Raw genomic sequence first — 18,936 nt, 5'->3', positions numbered from 1 at the left:
CTGGCTCCGGGAGAGCAGGGGTGGATGTGGGTGAGGTACTCGAGTGGCGCTGAGTTAGGGGCCTGGAACCAGGAGAGCAGGGGTGGATGTGGGTGAGGTACTCGAGAGGCGCTGAGTTAGGGGCCTGGCACCGGGAGAGCAGGGGTGGATGTGGGTGAGGTACTCGAGTGGCGCTGAGTTAGGGGCCTGGCACCGGGAGAGCAGGGGTGGATGTGGGTGAGGTACATGAGCGGCGCTGAGTTAGGGGCCTAGCACCGGGAGAGCAGGGGTGGGTGTGGGTGAGGGGTACTCGAGAGGCGCTGAGTTAGGGGCCTGGCTCCGGGAGAGCAGGGGTGGATGTGGGTGAGGTACACGAGCGGCGCTGAGTTAGGGGCCTAGCACCGGGAGAGCAGGGGTGGGTGTGGGTGAGGTACTCGAGTGGCGCTGAGTTAGGGGCCTGGCTCCGGGAGAGCAGGGGTGGATGTGGGTGAGGTACTCGAGTGGCGCTGAGTTAGGGGCCTGGAACCAGGAGAGCAGGGGTGGATGTGGGTGAGGTACTCGAGTGGCGCTGAGTTAGGGGCCTGACTCCGGGAGAGCAGGGGTGGATGTGGGTGAGGTACTCGAGTGGCGCTGAGTTAGGGGCCTGGCACCGGGAGAGCAGGGGTGGATGTGGGTGAGGTACTCGAGTGGCGCTGAGTTAGGGGCCTGGCACCGGGAGAGCAGGGGTGGATGTGGGTGAGGTACTCGAGTGGCGCTGAGTTAGGGGCCTGGCACCGGGAGAGCAGGGGTGGATGTGGGTGAGGTACACGAGCGGCGCTGAGTTAGGGGCCTAGCACCGGGAGAGCAGGGGTGGGTGTGGGTGAGGGGTACTCGAGAGGCGCTGAGTTAGGGGCCTGGCACCGGGAGAGCAGGGGTGGATGTGGGTGAGGTACACGAGCGGCGCTGAGTTAGGGGCCTAGCACCGGGAGAGCAGGGGTGGGTGTGGGTGAGGGGTACTCGAGAGGCGCTGAGTTAGGGGCCTGGCTCCGGGAGAGCAGGGGTGGATGTGGGTGAGGTACACGAGCGGCGCTGAGTTAGGGGCCTAGCACCGGGAGAGCAGGGGTGGATGTGGGTGAGGTACTCGAGTGGCGCTGAGTTAGGGGCCTGACTCCGGGAGAGCAGGGGTGGATGTGGGTGAGGTACTCGAGTGGCGCTGAGTTAGGGGCCTGGCACCGGGAGAGCAGGGGTGGATGTGGGTGAGGTACTCGAGAGGCGCTGAGTTAGGGGCCTGGCACCGGGAGAGCAGGGGTGGGTGTGGGTGAGGTACTCGAGCGGCGCTGAGTTGGGGGCCTGGCTCCGGGAGAGCAGGGGTGGATGTGGGTGAGGTACACGAGCGGCGCTGAGTTAGGGGCCTAGCACCGGGAGAGCAGGGGTGGGTGTGGGTGAGGGGTACTCGAGAGGCGCTGAGTTAGGGGCCTGGCACCGGGAGAGCAGGGGTGGATGTGGGTGAGGTACACGAGCGGCGCTGAGTTAGGGGCCTAGCACCGGGAGAGCAGGGGTGGGTGTGGGTGAGGGGTACTCGAGAGGCGCTGAGTTAGGGGCCTGGCTCCGGGAGAGCAGGGGTGGATGTGGGTGAGGTACACGAGCGGCGCTGAGTTAGGGGCCTAGCACCGGGAGAGCAGGGGTGGATGTGGGTGAGGTACACGAGCGGCGCTGAGTTAGGGGCCTAGCACCGGGAGAGCAGGGGTGGGTGTGGGTGAGGTACTCGAGTGGCGCTGAGTTAGGGGCCTGGCTCCGGGAGAGCAGGGGTGGATGTGGGTGAGGTACTCGAGTGGCGCTGAGTTAGGGGCCTGGAACCAGGAGAGCAGGGGTGGATGTGGGTGAGGTACTCGAGTGGCGCTGAGTTAGGGGCCTGACTCCGGGAGAGCAGGGGTGGATGTGGGTGAGGTACTCGAGCGGCGCTGAGTTGGGGGCCTGGCTCCGGGAGAGCAGGGGTGGATGTGGGTGAGGTACTCGAGTGGCGCTGAGTTAGGGGCCTGACTCCGGGAGAGCAGGGGTGGATGTGGGTGAGGTACTCGAGTGGCGCTGAGTTAGGGTCCTGGCACCGGGAGAGCAGGGGTGGATGTGGGTGAGGTACTCGAGAGGCGCTGAGTTAGGGGCCTGGCACCGGGAGAGCAGGGGTGGGTGTGGGTGAGGTACTCGAGCGGCGCTGAGTTGGGGGCCTGGCTCCGGGAGAGCAGGGGTGGATGTGGGTGAGGTACTCGAGCGGAGCTATATGGAGGAAGGTTACTCCCACTCTCTTGCTCCATACCAGGATTTAGTCAGTCTAATAGCAGTTCCTCTCATTCCTACTGTCCCCTACGTCTGTGTCTCTCCAGTGGCGCAAGTGGAGCTGGTGTCCTGCTTTGCGAGGCTTTCTGGGTTATTTAGAGTCCTTCTTTTACCTTTAGTGCCCCCCACATGTGATTGTTTAAGGTCATTACAAAGTGGGTGTGAGGCCACTCAAAGCCCCCAGGTCATGGTAATGATGGTAATGAGCCCCTTGCTGGGAGCCCTGCCCAAGGTGGTGCTGGTGTGAGCTCCTGGGTGGTGGGTTCCTGCCTGTGGCAGCTGGGGCTGAGAGTAAATGCTGTTGGGGCCTGGTTTCCCAGACAGAGTGAAAAGCATCTCCCCAGACTGCCCCAGTAAGTAGTGGCTAGTGGGAAGGGGAGGGTCTGGGCCAGGGAAAGGCTGCTTAGCTGGCCTGTCAGATAAATCTTTGGCTGTTTACTTAAATCTTCAGTGTTTCTTCATTTGTTTGTTTAAAATTTTCCCTGCCAAAAAAGAGCAAAAGGAAGGAGGGAAGCCACCCCATTGGCCAAGCTAAGCTACCTCTGCCACGGAGATGCTCCACGAGCCAGGGCAGAGCCCAGGGATAGAGATCACCCAGTCACCACTAGGGTAAGGTGAAAAAACAGCCCCAGGAGAGAACAAAGCTCTTCACAGCAAATGGACTGCAGAGTTGGGAGCCCTAAAGGAAAAGAGACTGTATCTCAGCCCCATTCTTGCCCCAGAGCCTGTGTGGAGGGGCCCTGACCCCCCATCCTAGCCACCACCCCAACAAGTGTTTTTCAGACAACCCCTGCCTTCTCCCCCACCCCCCAGGGATTCTCCCCCCTACAGAGTTAGTTATTGTCAGCTTCCGGGCTCCAGCACAGCTAGGTCAGGTCAGGAGACGGAGAGGGAAAGCTAGGGTTTCCTGCCAGACTGTTGTGTTTTGACACACTTGTGTCCACAATACACAGACTCAAAATCACCCTCACTCACCTTTCTGTTGTGTGCACATACACACCCAGACCTCCTCTCTCTCACACGCACCCTCCCTTACACAAGCCTGGTCTGTGTCACACTCACACTTGCTTGCCCATACGCACTGCAGGCACGCTCACAGGCCATTTCTGAAGTTGGCACAACAAGCCCTGTGTACTGTATGTACATATGTGTGTGCACATGGTTTCACATGCATACAAACTTAGACGCAGACTTGCATACACACAGAGACCCCCTTCCATACTATATGTATACACAAATGCCCAGACTTATATACACATTCAGTAGTGTACACACACATGTGCACACTCTCACTCTTTCTAGGCTTAGCCCGCAAGTTTCACCCTTATCTGTACAAAAAAAGAGTTTTTCTGATATGAAACTCTCATAACATCCCTGCAGTCTGGATGCCTGTCATTTGGAGTGGTACAAACTCCTCAGGGACTTTCAGCTACAGCTTTAAAGTTTATGTTCTCATAGGAGAAGAAATGAGATTTTACCGTCATTTTGTAAAGCTCCTGCCTCAAGTTCCCTCCGCTCCATGGTGAGGCAAGCACTCGTTTGCTACCCCAAGAGCTTCCTTTTCAAAGGGGCCTCCCCTGAGCTTTCAAAATGGCGCCTGCAGGTGGTTGACGTGAGCTTTTGTGTGTGAGAGCGTTGGGTTTGGGAGTGTAAATCAGGGGCATAGATGGAAAGTGCAGAGCAAGCAACTGGTGCACTTTGTGTCACGTGTAAAATCTTACCTCTGGGAAATGCTTATGCAAAAATGTGCAGGGGATTTGAGAGCCTGATTGTGAAACTCTGAGCTTATTGTTTCTGTTTGATCTTAACCCCCCTTTCTTTCTCTTACCTGACACTTACAAATCTCTCTCTCTCTGGGATATTTTGCATTATTACCCCAGACTCCCCACTCTCATCCTCCCTGAGGTCCCGCAATAATTGTGCCCTATGAAAATCTTCTTTTCTAGAGCTTTGGAGATAAATCCCATGGTGTAGCATGGTTGGGAGGGGAGGGGTCAGGTGGCAGCAGCTGGCCTCCAGCCCAAGGCTGAGTGGGAAGGGCAGTGCCAGAGCATGGAGGGAACTGGCTCCATTCATTTCTCTCTTATGTCTGCCCCATCTCTGGTGTCCAGCTTGCCGAGGGAAAGAGCAGCTCTTGCCCTGGCCATGGTGCAAGCAGGAGGCCATCCTAGAGTCACTCTTCATTGTCCTTCAAGGAGGCAAGCAGGCCCCATCCCTGCCCTCCTGTGGGAGATACTCTGTTCTTTGTCCTGAATAGTAGGAGCCTGGAGGTTTATGGCGGAAGCTTGCTCAGTGCTTCATGCCTCACCTACTGCTCCCCCAGCTATTCCACTTCTGGGCTCCCCACCCAGCTTTACTGATGCCCCACATTTCTGACTAGAGACCCTACCCCGCTGTTCCAGGCCTGGGCCCTGCACAGCTGTGACTGGACCAATTCAGATTTGGTTCTCAAGACGGTTGACGGCCTGGCTTATGGAATTGAAGATGATTCGTCTACAGCAAGTCACTGGGCCTCCCTTAAGTGCACTGCGCCTTGGAAGTCCCATGGTGCTTCTGCGTGATTGTCCAAGGCTGGGGCAGACTGTGCTCTGTTTGAAGCCCAGATGGCTGCTTCTCCCTTTTCCCAAGAAGTTACAAAAGTCTTGAATTTGCCTCCATTTGGGTGTAGGAGGCATTGTGCCGCCAGAGCTAATTACCTCCCAGAATAAAACATAGAATCATAGAATCATAGAATATCAGGGTTGGAAGGGACCCTTGAAGGTCATCTAGTCCAACCCCCTGCTCGAAGCAGGACCAATTCCCAGTTAAATCATCCCAGCCAGGGCTTTGTCAAGCCTGACCTTAAGAACCTCTAAGGAAGGAGATTCTACCACCTCCCTAGGTAACGCATTCCAGTGTTTCACCACCCTCTTAGTGAAAAAGTTTTTCCTAATATCCAATCTAAACCTCCCCCACTGCAACTTGAGACCATTACTCCTCGTTCTGTCATCTGCTACCATTGAGAACAGTCTAGAACCATCCTCTTTGGAACCCCCTTTCAGGTAGTTGAAAGCAGCTATCAAATCCCCCCTCATTCTTCTCTTCTGCAGGCTAAACAATCCCAGCTCCCTCAGCCTCTCCTCATAAGTCATGTGTTCTAGACCCCTAATCATTTTTGTTGCCCTTTGCTGGACTCTCTCCAATTTATCCACATCCTTCTTGTAGTGTGGGGCCCAAAACTGGACACAGTACTCCAGATGAGGCCTCACCAATGTAAAACCAACATGTTTTACTGCATTTTCTACTCAGGTGATCAAGCTGTGAGGAGCATCTCTCCGGGCACTAGCCATGGCTCTGCACACCTTAGGGTGTGGCTAATCGCTCTCTGCCAGCTGCAGCAGTGACTGCTTGCCTGGCTCACTCCCTGGGTTTCTGGCTCTCTGTGGCCCTTGCTGGGTCGAGTGTTGGTTCTGGCTTTTGGTGATTGAGCTGGAGAGGTACCTGATGAGAAAAATCAGAGATTCTTGTAGCTCAGACTTAGTAATTCTGGGGCATCAGGAGAGGCACAACTAAAAGCACCATTTTCCTAATACACTTTTTACTTTCCCTGTTGAGACAGAGGCTGGGGTTGGCCTGTAGCTAAAGGAAATGTCGGCGTCTTGTACCGCCACACTGTCCAGTACCCCGTTTCAAGCTAACACTGATACCTGACCTCTTGATTTCTCTCTTGCTGGCCCTCATGGTGAAGGGGCCCCCACTTGTCCCCATTAGTGTGTCCTCAGTTACTCTGCATGCTCTTTATTTACTTTCAGGCAGGTGAAGGGCAGTGAACTTGTTTGGAAAGGGAAAGGCAGTGCATCCCTGAGTTTGTGTTGTGCATTTGGGCCTCTGTGTGTATACGCACAGTTCAGTGCATGTGTGTGCTGAAACGCACCGAAGGCTGTAGGTGTCAGGCCCCAGAGCCTGGCAGGCCCTATCTCTAGTGGGGAGGGCCTGAAGGGAGTGTGGCAGCAATGGCTTTCATTTGTTGAACTTGCTTTGTCTCCCATAAATTACTCACTCTTTTATTTAAGTGCAATGAGAGCCTCACAAAGAGCAGGCAAGTCCCAACGCGAGCCTCCCAGCTGCGTGTGTGTGTGTGCGCGCTGCCTGCCTGTTGGAAACGTCCCACGTGCTGCGGGCAGAGCTCCAGCGTGAACAAACCTCTGTGCTCCGAGGGCGGCTTAGGAGCGTGTTCGGATAATGACATCTGAAAACAGGATGGCTGGGAGCAGAAGCGGAGCAACCAGGGGGCTTTGAAAGAGAGAGGAGTCTTAATCCCCTCTGCTAACAAGGAGGCGACAGCTGCCAAGGCAGCAACGTTTGGCAGGCTCTGCGCTGCTGCTTCTGGGCTCCCGTTGATGGGTGGCAGAGAGGGTAACATGGCACAAATAGACACCTTGCCAGGGGCAGCTGAGGGGAGGGGCAAGGCAGGGGAGCGGGGCGTCTTTCTTTTTGCTTTCTTTGAGTGACATGAGCTGCTCGGACCGTGGTGGGAGGGACTCGGAAATGGTTAGCCCAGCCGCAAGGTTCTGGGCCAGGCCTGTCTGTAGGAGCATCTCACCTGGCGCTGCCAGGGCTGAGGAACAAGGCTGCAAGGTGATGAATGCTGTGAGAGTCAAGCGCCTGCCTTCAGTGTCTGGGGGCCGTCTGTGCTTTGAGGACAATCAGTCCCAGCCCTGCTTGGCAGGCAGGTGGATTTGTGTTGGGCCTGAGGGTGGCCATTTAAGGCAGGTTTCACTGTGCATGGTTGAGACATGTAGACAACATGTCAATTCAGCGGAAGCTCCTTTGCCTAGGTACAGCAGATCTATAGACACAGGCTGAACAGGGGACAGCTTTATTAGACAGTGTGGATGTGAGCTGAGGTGAAAGGATGGCACATCCCTCTCTCCAAGTGGGCAGGCCTGGAATAATTCTTGTTTGGGGACCAGCAGTGGCGCATGAGCAAGCTGTATTGCACACCCACTGGGGCTCTCGCTAATCTAGTATCTGTTTCTCCAGCCAGCACTCAGCACTGCAGGATCTGCTGCTCGGTGCCGCGTCACACTTGGGCAGGGCATTCCAGCGCTGCCCAAAGCCAACAGCCTGTGCATCTAATCGCAGGTGGCAGTCACGCCAGCCTACAGATATGCAGCATGATGTGGGCAGATCCCTGCTAAAAACCAGGTAAATAGCAATTTATGCCAGAATGGACTTGGGCTCTCTTCTGCCTGTTTGTTGGTTGCCCTGCCTGGAACGGGGTTCTTTACTAGCCCGACCATGGCACAGGGCTTTAACACTGCAGTTTATAGAAGCTAGCTTGTGTAGCCTTCCAGCAAAGGTGCTTGCCTTTCCCCAACACCATCTCAATCTCATGACTCCAGGAGGTCCCTGTTCTCACTTGGGTAGGCTAGTCTGTACACAGTTTATGGTGCGTAGACATACCTCAATCCTGCAAACAACACTGAACACACATGGATACACTTTACACATGTGAGTAGCCCCAGTGAATACTCTGAGTAAAATTACTCATGTGCTTAAATGTTTGCAGGAGCTGGGGGGCATCGTCAGTAGGGCTCATCCCCTCAACTCTTTTGAGTCCAGATGAAAACATCACTCAGGTGCCAATCATATAATCGTGGCTGGTTAATAGAGAGGCTTTGCCCTGGCACTGGTGGCAGCCCTGGGATGGGGGCCTTAAGAAACCACAACCAGTCAGAAACCTTTGAGATCCTTAAAAATAAACAAGCCAGAGACCAATAAACCCAATGAATAAGGCAACTTCGTCATTTGTTTGGTTGGTTGGTTTTTTTTCCAGTTTTTATTGAGTGAAAATGTCAAACCTTGCATCAGTCATGCAAAAAAAAAAAAAAAAAAATCAAATAAATAAAACACATATATTAAATTTCTAATAGCACTAAATTCAAGTGGAAAAATATTCAGTTCTTAATAATGCAGGTGCCGAAGAGACCAGATTCAAGTAAATCAGAGCACACCGTCCTGTTTAGGGTGGTTTATTTTCTTTTCACTTTCTGCATTTTTTTTTGTCTCAAAACCTATATATATCTATCTATATATCTATATATATGTATATACATATAGATATATACACACACACATATATATGTGCATACATATTGTTTTTATATTTATATATATACACATACATATTTATAAAACATTAAAAAGAGCATTGGTGGTTCAAGCATTAATTCCCCTCCCCCCCGGAAATAAAAATAAAACAACAACAAAACAAAACAAAATTACACATTTAAAATTCAAAATGAGCTAGCAATGGCTTATAGTCCTAGTGTGCAATATGGATATTACAAAAGGCTAAAATTCTCCCTCCCTTTTTTTTTTTAAATCTTGGGGATTTTTTTTTTTGTTTTTTTTGCTACATTGAAAAAAAGTTTTTTTAAACTTTTTTTTGTTTTTTGTTTTTTAATAAAATTTCTTCTACACAGACATTAATCCAGTTGAGTGTGTGTCTAGAATGGCCTAGTTGCTTGTTTTTCTCTCTTCAGCAGCGAATGGTGGCAGAATTGGGAGGGTTTGTCTCAAGGGCTTTGTTTGTGTGTTTGTTTTTATTTTGTTTTGAACAGACTAATTCGGTCTTGTCTCTCCCGCTCCTAAGTCAGTCAGTTGAACTCCCTGGTCCTCAGGTCAGCAAGCTATTTTAAACACATGCCTAAATTTCATCATGTGAGCAGCCCCACTGACTCCAGTGCTTAAAGTCATACACCACTTGCTGAACTGGAGTCCTGTGTACTGTACATGACCTCAGTTCAGGAACGCACTTAAATCCATCCCTGTTCAGCAACTCCCTTAAGGAAATGCTTAACTAGAAGCCCATGTTTATGTCTCATTAAAATAACCACGCAATTTATTTGCTATGCTTAAAGGCTTTCCTGAATCAGGGTCTTTATGTGGCAAAAAAGACTTGTTGGTTTTAACCCATCTTGAGTTTTCAGTTGGAAAGAAAGAAAATAAAGGAAATGCAATCAGGGATAGGCAGATTGAGCAGTGCGGGTCAACCTGAGGCCCCATCTTGAGGTGGTGGGCACTCTCAGTGAGTGCTATGGGGGGAGTTCAGCGTGTTGCCAGATCAGGCCCTTGTTGGGCGGGCTGAGTCTGGTACCAGCCTGTCCTTTCCCAGTGCCAGCTCCTGAAAATAAGAACTGTCTAAGGTCAGAAGAGGGTTTGATGTATGGGTCAGAGATGGATGGGGGGGGGGGCAGGGATGAGTCATAAACGCAGCTCTTGCTTGAGGCACTGTGGGGTTGAGAGTGGGGGAGGGAGTGGTGGTTCTCTTCTCAGACCTCTGCCCTACACAGCTGCTTTCAGCTGCCACCTTATAGGATTCAGTCAGTGGAGGCTGGTGAGATCTGAACACGGGGAGGCAAAACTGAAGATGCAGGCTCCTAGCTGTCCTGCATAGCAACCACTAGCTGCAGGGAGCTATCCATCTCCATTACCTTACCCCTTCCAGGGCCCCCCCAATCCTGAACACCCTTATGACTGTATGGAGTTCTAAGCTTGCAGTCCCGTTGAAGTAAATGGCAAAACACCATTGACGTCAATGGTGCAAATTAAGCACTGCTGTGTGTATTTGCAGATTTGGAGCCATGTTAGGACTAGAGGGTTTTCTATAGCACCCATCACGCTAGTAGGTAAGTGCTTGGACAAGGGCAACACAGTATAAAACCTGCGGCTAAATGCTCTAAGTACAGCCAATCTAACCCATCCTGCCTCTGGGACAACATGCCCCACATCCCTCTCTGTACTCACTGAGGAAGCTAGCTTCCTTATATTGGTGTGTGTGGGGAATAATAGGGGAGGACTGTACTAGAAAACAAGAAGCGGGGTGGGGGGCGGGGAAGAGTAACAAACAAAAATAAAACCATATGAAAAATAGAAGCCACACAAATAACCGCTAGCAAACCACCGCCCCCACCATATTAAATTAAACTACAAACTTCTTTTCACAACAGCCATTTGTTTGTCTACAAAATTCAAGTTAAAATTCGGAATCGTGCAGCTCCAGTCAGTGCTAGGAGTATGAAGACAGCCTCAAACTATGAGGTTAAGGCCCCTCCCCCCTTTGCTGCCCCCTACCAATAAATGCTAAAAACAAACAAACAAAAAAAAAACCCCAACCCTGAAAGAGGAAAAAAAAAATTGCACACAAGTAACCAAATCTAGGCTCTAAGGGGCTATCCAGAAGGCAGGCCCGTCTCCCTCTGGCAGGCATTGTTTCTCTTTGTTCTATATATAATAACCTTTAAAGGAAAAATACTGTACAATCCTTTTTTTGTTATTTTTTTCCTTTTTCTCTCCCCCCCCTTTCCTTTTTAAGCATTATCCAAACATCTCCCTGCATTTAAACAGCTGAGGAGCTTGTCTATCATTCAGACCCAGATCCACGCTGGCTCCTTAGGAAAATAATAAGAAAACAACCCAAACTGCTTGAGGCCTCTTTCTGTGTAGGGTAGAAATGAATGACAGGGATTCCTTGGGCTTAGGGGGTTTGTTATTAGAAAAAATAATTAAAACAGAACAAAATAAACAAGGGCAAAGTCTTAGACACAAGGGAGCAAAATGCCCAGTTGGTCTACACACTGGCACCGAAATCACTACATCAAGCTTCATTCACACCTTTAGTCCTTCTGGGGCCAGTGCACATGTGTAGACAAGCTCTCTGTCTCAGGACTTGGGGGTCAAACAGAAACTGTCATCTGTGAGAATGCTGGATAGTCTCCTGTAGTGTGTGTGTGTAAACTCTTTACTGGCAGGGTTGGGGGAAGAGAACAGCGGGAGAGCTTGTAACCATTTGAGTGCTGTAGGTCTGTCCAACTACCATGGTGCTGCCTGCAGGCACTGCATAAACTGTGCTGCAGGCCTTGGTGCCATTCGCCCATGTGGAGTAGGCTTGACACCCTGCTGCAGTGCAGGTAGCCGTGCCCTCAGGTTCCACTGCTCGCCGTGCCACAGGAGTGGCTGACAGCAGACAAGGGTATTTGGGTACAGGACCTGAGCAAGCAATAGCTCTCTATCCAGCATCTGAGGAGAGAGCCAAGTTGGCCCAGTGTCTGCATTAATCCTCCCCACCCTTTCTGTGTGGGTGGTGGCTATGCTCTCTCTCCCCTTCGGGAAATTCATTAGCCTTTGCACAGAATCTACTTGCCCACCCTCACCTTGAGGAGGAAAACACTGAAGATACTCTGCTTGCTCATCATTTAAAAAATTCAATTGCCCTGCGTCAGAGGGCAAGTAGCATTTAGCAAGGCATTGCTCTTCCAGCAGCAGGAGTGCTTCCCCTCCAGCTGCACCAAGGCAAAGGATGCTAATCTCACCTTCTACTCTTGCCTCCATTCACAGCCTGCCTGAGACAGGGGTACTGTCTCTGAAGCACCAAAAAGAAAGAGCCTAAATCTGGAGAAAAAAGGGTAGCACCTGGGGATGGGAGTGGGGGTTAAACCCCAGTCCTCCAGTGTGAGTGACAGACCCTTTAACCGCCATATGGTGACCTTCCCTACCATGGCTGCAGCTAGATCACTACCAGGAGATCAGCAGGAGCTGGGGGAGGTGACCTACAGCTGTTCCGACAGTTCTAGACAAAGGGAAGCTTAACAATATAAATAGCATTTAAAAATTATTATTATTAATAATAATAAAGAGGATCTGGAAGAACAGAGAAGTGTTCCATTCCCAGCCCCACTGATTCATTAATGCTTCCTCGTTTGTAAGACAATAAATACCCCCTCCCACCCTTGCTGTCTGGTGCATCAGTCTCTCCCATTTATTTAATGCTGGAAAAAAGAAAAAGACCTCCCCGCCCCCACTGGTAAAGGCTTAGCTAGTTGCCTTTGTGCCACCAGTTCCTTACACGCACTTAAAAAAACCCATATAATTCTAAAATTCATCACCTGCCATCCCCACACCCCCCTTCCGAGGAGTGGAGATTATTATTAGTATCATACAACTAAAACCATGGAAAAATAAAATCCAGAAATAAAAGAGGGGGGAAAAGCCCACCCCAAAAGAAGGGGTCCCGAGACTGGGCACACGCCCCACAATAGGGGGAGGAAAGGAGAGCAGATGTCACCCTCAGAGCTAGTGTCCATCTAGAAGGGTTTCGTGTCTCTGCGTCCTGCCCTGTCTTCTGTCATCCGCAGAATGAAGTGATGGTGCGCTGGCCCCATGCGACCATGTCTGTCCTGTCGGTCCCGTGGGGCCTCATGCGTGCGGTGTGGAGTTCGTTTTGTCGCTTTCCGTCCCGGTGCTTTGTTCTCGCCTCATAAGGGGTCCTCTTAATAATTTCATTTAAGAGCAAAACCAAACCTGCTGCTGTCTCTAAGGTTAAGGAGAAGCTGCCGGTGCAAGGGTGTGGGCTGGGGTCAGGGCAGGGGTGGGGGCTGATGTGAAGTCTGGGTTTGGCTCACCCAGAGGCCTGGAAGCATCGCCATGGTCTATGGAAGTAGAGGCCTCCCCTGTTTCCCCATCCTCTTTAGTGGCCAGGCCCTCAGGGTCGGGGAGTGACTCTTCAGAGTCTGTGTTCAGGTCTTCCTCCTCCTCTTCCTCCTCCTCCTCGTCGTCATCATCGTCATCCTCTTCATCATCATCCTCTTCCTCATTTATCTCCTCCTCATCGTCCTCATCTTGGGATGAGTCGTCTTCATCCTCCACATCGCCGGAGTTGGATACCATCACCCTGCTCTCGTGAGGGCTTGTCCCTGCTCTGCTGGGTGATGGGCCAGCAGCAGCCTCCGGTAGCTTCTTGCTGAGGTCCAAGGAGTCACTGAGGCCCACGCCAGCTGCATTCTGCAGGAAGAAGAGGGAGCTGTTGGCATCAGTGCTGAGGTTGAGGGAGCTGTCCAGGTTTACGGAAGAGTTCTGGATGTCATACTCCAGGGTGGAGTGATGGAGGCCCTCAGGGCCGGGAGAGATGGCTGGCAGCTCCCCCCGCTCCTGTTTCTCATGCTTGCGCTTGTGTGAGTCCATCTGTGACATGCCCACCACAGTATGTTTGCAGCCGGGGTAGGTGCAGTGGAAGTGGGAGCACTTGAGCTTGTACTTGCAGTCCGGCACCTCGCAGTCCACACTGGAGCTGAACTGGCAGAAGCCGGCAGCACTGATGACGTCCTGCTTGCCGTGGTGCTTGCGGTGGGCGGTCACCTTGGTGCTGTCGGTGCAGCGAAAGCCACAGCGCAGGCAGTGGAAGTGCGTGCTGTTGCCGGAGAACTGGCAGTCGGGGAAGTTGCAGCTCAGCGAGGACTTGAAGCGCTTGAAGTCGTCCAGCACCAGGTTGTCGACGCGGTCGTGATGCTGGGCATGCTTGTACATGTGGGTTCGGCCGCAGAACTTGTAGCCGCAGTTCTCCCGGGTGCAGTGGTAGTGGGTGACCTTGAGAGAGAACTGGCAGTTGGTGTCCTTGCAGTCCTCGTAGAGATCGTAGCGCCGGAAACCCTCCAGCATCATCCCCTCATCCAGCATCTTGCGCGAGGAGGCTGTCTTGCGGCGCTTGCCAAATGGAGACATATCCTCAATGATCCAGAAGCGCTTTTTGGCCCCCGAGGCAGTTGGCATGGTGATGGTGTTCCCTGGGAATAGGAAGAGGAAAGTGGTGTTACTCATAGAGGGGCAGCAGGAACTCCTATCACCTCCTGTAACCAACATGGTAATTGCCAGGTTGGATCATACCCCGTATTCTACCTACGACCCGTGGACAATGCACGATGCTGCAGGGGAAGCAGCCCCCAGCCCAGTAAGTCACCTGACCAGCCTTGTATCCTGGACAGGGGCTGAGGAAGGTGTGCCGATTAGTGCTCATTCAATACTGTGGCAGTAGTCAACCTGATTTCCTGACACACTCTACCTCCATGCTATTTGTGTTGCTTGGCACCAGGAAATCCTTATAGTTGCCACTCTTGTAGACGTGATAATGTCCAAGCATCAGCTGTTGCTTCTTGTCAGGGTCAAAAATCTCCCAGCCTCTCCTGTCACTTTATTTCTAGTCCTCCTTCCCCAGGAATAAGCTCATCCCAGTCCACGGAATGTGGCACTTTCATTGATCTTTGATTGCTCCTTTCACCCCAAACAATCCCCAAGTGCTTTATAAACTACACACAGCATCCTTTTCCCTCACTGCTGTTTAATCGGGCACAGCTATTTAGGACAGGAAGTGGAGAAGACTCACCGCATCTAATTAAAACTGCAAGGGGGGATTTTTAGAAGCAGGATGCACTTTGGCCAGAATCAGCCTAAATATTACACTGATGAGCACACACAGACAGATGTTCAGTAGGGGTAATTCTCAAATGACTATCCATTGGGCTCCAAGAGAAAAATCCCACTTTTAAAGCCTTTCCTTGAGCCTCAACAATCAACCCGCTTGCCACGAAGGGACCAATATCAGTTTCCCATCCTTGGAGATAGGTGCCGGAGTCCCAGAGGACTGAACCTGATACCAAGAATTTGACCACATCCACATTTCCTTCCTCTTCTGCCCACTGGTTATTCCTCAGGTCAAATCATAGACTCAGAGACTTTACAGTCATGATCATCTAATCTGACCTCCTGCATATCGCAGGCCACAGAACTTCACCCACCCACTTCTGTAATAGACCCCTAGCCTTTGACTGAGTTACTGACATCCTCAAATCATGGTTTAAAGACTTAAAGTTACAGAGAATCCACCATTTGCACTTGGCAGTGACCGGTACCCCATGCTGCAGAGGAAGACGAAAAACCCCTAGCTCCAGATCCAGTGTGCTCAGAGCAGGACTCGGGGAGGCAAGAAGACTCTCTCACCAGGTGCAAAATGGTGAATTTCACTGGAAATTACAGTTTCCCATTAAAACGGGCCTTCCTTAGCTGCATGCTGGGGCTGCCATCCTGTTGAAAAGAGGCATGGTCTGTGTCATGAGTGTCTGGGTCCCAGCACCAAAGCAGTTTGCATCCTGCTCTAGGAGTCTGAAGACACACTCGACCATTTGTTTGAATGCTTTAAAGTTCTTTTGCTGACTGTAAGCATGTACTCAAGGTGGCAGATGTTGGTTTTCCCGTGTCAGCCATGGGAGGGCCTTAGATGATGCCCCTTGAAGCTAGGATGGTGCTTATCAAATGGAGTCTCCAAAATGGTGAGAAACACTGAATACTGAGGAACAGCACCAGACTGAAAACCTTGGAGATAGAAGAGTTCAAACTCTCCACCAAGCAGGGACGGCATGGATGGCAGTAGGCCAAACTCCCCCCAGAGTACTCCCCCCAGTACAATGCCAACATCCCTCTAGAGTGAGCCCATGCCTAGGAGAGAGAGGCAGAGGACAGAAGTCTCACTTGCCCATTCAGTATGCATGGTGTCTCTGGTGACACTGGCAACAAAGGAGGCAATTCACAGTGAAGGCTGTCTTAGTGATGTTCACTAGGAACTGGGCTAAGCCCCCTTACACTGATTTAATCTGCACCTCTAAACAGCCGCCAGAGAGATAATAACTCTTCATCACTATTAAGCTCAACCAGATTCAAACCAGTGAATTCAAGGTTACAGAATCCCTATCCCATTATGGTCCAGGTCCCCCAAATCACACTTTATTTTCAGACACAAATCTGTGCTTATAGGTGGCAAGGTGCAGGGGTGCTCTGCAGGCTGCACTCATGTCCTGGTACAGGACACTGATCTCCAGGCCAGTTCCTTGCTACACTCCTATTTTGGAGAGGAAGAAAAAGATTGCAAGAGTCTAGTTACTGGGCCTGATTCTAGATCTTATTTACATTGTGATTAACCAGGAGTAATTCCGTAGTTTGGGGTTAAGGCACTGGATGGCAATTTGGGAGACCTGAGTTCAATTCCTGGTGCTGTCAGATTCACTGTGTGACCGTGGGCAAACCATGTAATCTCTCTGCCTCAGTTCCCAAATCTTCTGCTAGTTTCCCTTTCTCTCACCCTCTTTCTCTATTTCGAGTGCAAACTCTTTGGGCAGGGACCGTTTCTTGCTGGGTGTATACAGCACCTAGCATAATGGGACCTTGATCTCCTTTGAGGTCTCTAGCTGCCACTGTAAAACAAACGATAACTAATAACAGCAACATAGAAGTCATGGAATTGCATTGGGGTAAAGCCAGTGTAAGTCAGCAGATAATGCGGCCCCATGTATCTATATTACAAAGAAGTATTAAACCACTAATGGTTTTAAAGAGGTGTGTACATTACTGAATAATCCCTAGCACTGTATACATAGTAACTAATTGAGTCTCCCACTGTCTTTAAGAGGTAGGTAAGTATCATTATTCCCATAATACTGATGAGCTAGGTGAGGCACAGAGAGGTTAAATTACTTGCCCAAGGACACTGATGCCTTGTCCTCACTGAAATGCATGTTTAGTTAAACCAGTGCAAGATCCCCATGCCCCCCTCCAGTATGGACACATACTTTGATGTGAGAGTGGCTTGTTTTGGTTTAGCTTATGACAATTTTGAATCAGTTTGGTTAAGCCAGGTTTATTTCAGCTCATCTTAAACTAAGTGTTTACCTTTTGTATCAGTTTAACTAAAGCTGTTTAAAATCACATATTTAATTAACCTAGTTCAACTTCCTTCCGTAGGGTGGGTGAAGATGGAGAACCACCCAGCAGTCGTGATTCTATGTCTCCTGCTCTAACCACTAGACAGTGCTCATTCCCTAATAACTAATTAGAGACAAACATGCCTCAACAAATTTAGGCCGAAGCAGGTCTCAACTGTAAGTAGTTTATAGTCAGCCTATGCTGTCAGCAGAAGATGATTTTATACAGTACTTTTCACCTATCGGCATCAGAATACTTTAAAAAGTATTATTATCCTCATTTTACAGATGAGGAAACTGAGACAGAATGAGGTGATCTGATTTGCCTGTCAGAAGAGTTCAGTTTTGTGACTGTCTGTCTGTTGGACCACACTCCCTCTACAGAGGGCCACCACAAGTGAAGGCGTAATTTAAATCCCACTTAAGCAGTCAAAATCCCCATGAAGCTCTGGGCAGGGCAATGACCACTGTTGGGGAGTTTCACACCTCTGCATGCTTACACTGTGCCTAGCTAGCAGAGGGAGAGGATAGCTCAGGTTTCTGAGCTGTGGGTCTTTTTAAAAACATAACTTTGCCAGCACAAATATGCTTCCAAGTAACTGAGAAGGAGCCAGGCTGGGAAAAGAGGGCAAAACTGAGCACGCCCTGAAAAGCCATTCTCAACTGGTATAAAACGCCCCTGTCTGTGATGTCCCTGAGCTCTGTCATGTAGGAAACACTGAGGGCCTGAGGTGTTTGAAAACCAGCCTTACTTTCTGCAGCTGTAATTGGTGGATGTAAATAACTGTGGGTGCAACAGAGATCACTGAGATGCATCATGTCAGTGGCATCACCTGTGCCCATGAGACCCCAAAACATGCGATAGAGAAAGCCAGTCCCAAGTTCTATGGTGCACATTGGAATGACCTGTACTGATGTGCAGCAAGGGTTGGGAGCTACTAGACTGGATGGCCAAAGAGCTCTAAACCAGTCTCCAAGTCCTGTTATGCGATGTGGTCAACATGTTGCATTTTGGACACCTAACAGGAGGAGGAGGCGGCTCAAAAACGGCAGGTTTATTTACAAATGTTGCTGTTGGATTTGGGTTGGGATTGATGAGGAATTGCTTCTGGTCATGAGAATTTTTCACAGTGATTTACTGTGCTTTCAGATACCTTCCTTGGGCATCTTTACAGCATGACATTATTATCCCATCAGTGGAAGGGAGGGGATGTGTGTGTAGGGGGGAGCCCTTGGACAGAGTTAAACAAGACAGAGAGAGAGATAGTGATGTCTTTTCCATTTATGACTTAACAGAGCTCAGGGGTGGGAAGAGACTATGGGCAGGGGGAGCTGTCACTGAGAGATAAAGCATATAAGAATTACCTGCTGCATCCTGAACTAGGGGAACGTCACTTTTTACTGGAGTTGGAGTGGCAATGATGGGCGAGAAACCAGGTGTGCTGGTGGCAGGCATGACAATGCCCCTGCTGGATCCAAGAGTGGCACTGAGCAGAGAGTATGAGAGACAAGATGGAGAGAAGAGGTAGGGGAGGGAAGGAAGGGGAGACCTGAGCAAGGCTTGTGAGAAAGGTGGAGGTTGTGGTGCACTGTGGATAGCATCATCGGCAGCAGTAGGAGGAGGAGGAGGAACCAGGCAGCCTGGAGAATGTGGAGAGAAAAAAATAGCAGAAAAAACAAAACAAAAAGGAAAAACAAAAGAACCGAAATGAGAACCCAAGAGTGGAAGCAATATGATGAAAATGGAAAATACATTCACACACGTACAAAACAGAACTGTAACAGAGAGGAGATGGAAGATGCGTGACTGACAGCAGCAGCAGCAGGGGGAATGGTTGTCACCACAGAAAACAAGGAGTGGCCTTAATTGCAGGGGGTGGAGCCACCTGGCTTCCAAAAAGAAATTCCTCCCTTCTTAGCCTGTCTGTTCATCCACGTGGCACCAGCGTGCACCGGCCTGCTGCTGAGAGGACTCTGTTGCAGGGTGTTATCCCAGAGGCTTTCGGATTCACTCATAACATGGTTATTAGTCAGTGGGTTGTTTTCCGGGAGGTGTGACTGATGGCTCTGACGGTGCAGT

At 50.5% G+C, this 18,936-nt stretch overlaps 2 protein-coding genes across 7 annotated transcripts in view; one reads left to right on the top strand and one right to left on the bottom strand.

The window, feature by feature from the left end:
* The window catches only part of PEX14 (peroxisomal biogenesis factor 14), a 158,038-nt gene that overhangs the window by 114,951 nt on the left and 24,151 nt on the right, over positions 1-18,936 (top strand). For all 4 annotated transcript variants that reach the window (XM_073316932.2, XM_073316933.2, XM_073316931.2 and 1 more), the window contains one exon: positions 7,312-7,476. The gene's annotated coding sequence lies outside the window, so the exon portion shown is untranslated. The remainder of the gene's footprint in view (positions 1-7,311; positions 7,477-18,936) is intronic.
* Positions 8,088-18,936, bottom strand: part of CASZ1 (castor zinc finger 1) — a 131,117-nt gene continuing 120,268 nt past the window's right edge. For 2 of the 3 annotated variants that reach the window (XM_073316925.2, XM_073316928.2), the window contains one exon: positions 8,088-13,892. In XM_073316925.2, the coding sequence (XP_073173026.2) occupies positions 12,652-13,892 (1,241 nt within the window). In that variant the 3' untranslated portion in view covers positions 8,088-12,651. Of the gene's footprint in view, positions 13,893-18,061; positions 18,498-18,936 lie in introns of those variants that run through there. The other variant, XM_073316930.1, reaches the window with a different exon arrangement.

This window comes from Lepidochelys kempii, chromosome 18 (genome assembly GCF_965140285.1).
Source record: "Lepidochelys kempii isolate rLepKem1 chromosome 18, rLepKem1.hap1, whole genome shotgun sequence".
NCBI lineage: Eukaryota > Metazoa > Chordata > Testudines > Cheloniidae > Lepidochelys > Lepidochelys kempii.
Note: the sequence above shows the minus strand (reverse complement) of the source record. Positions and strands in the feature narration are given on the sequence as shown.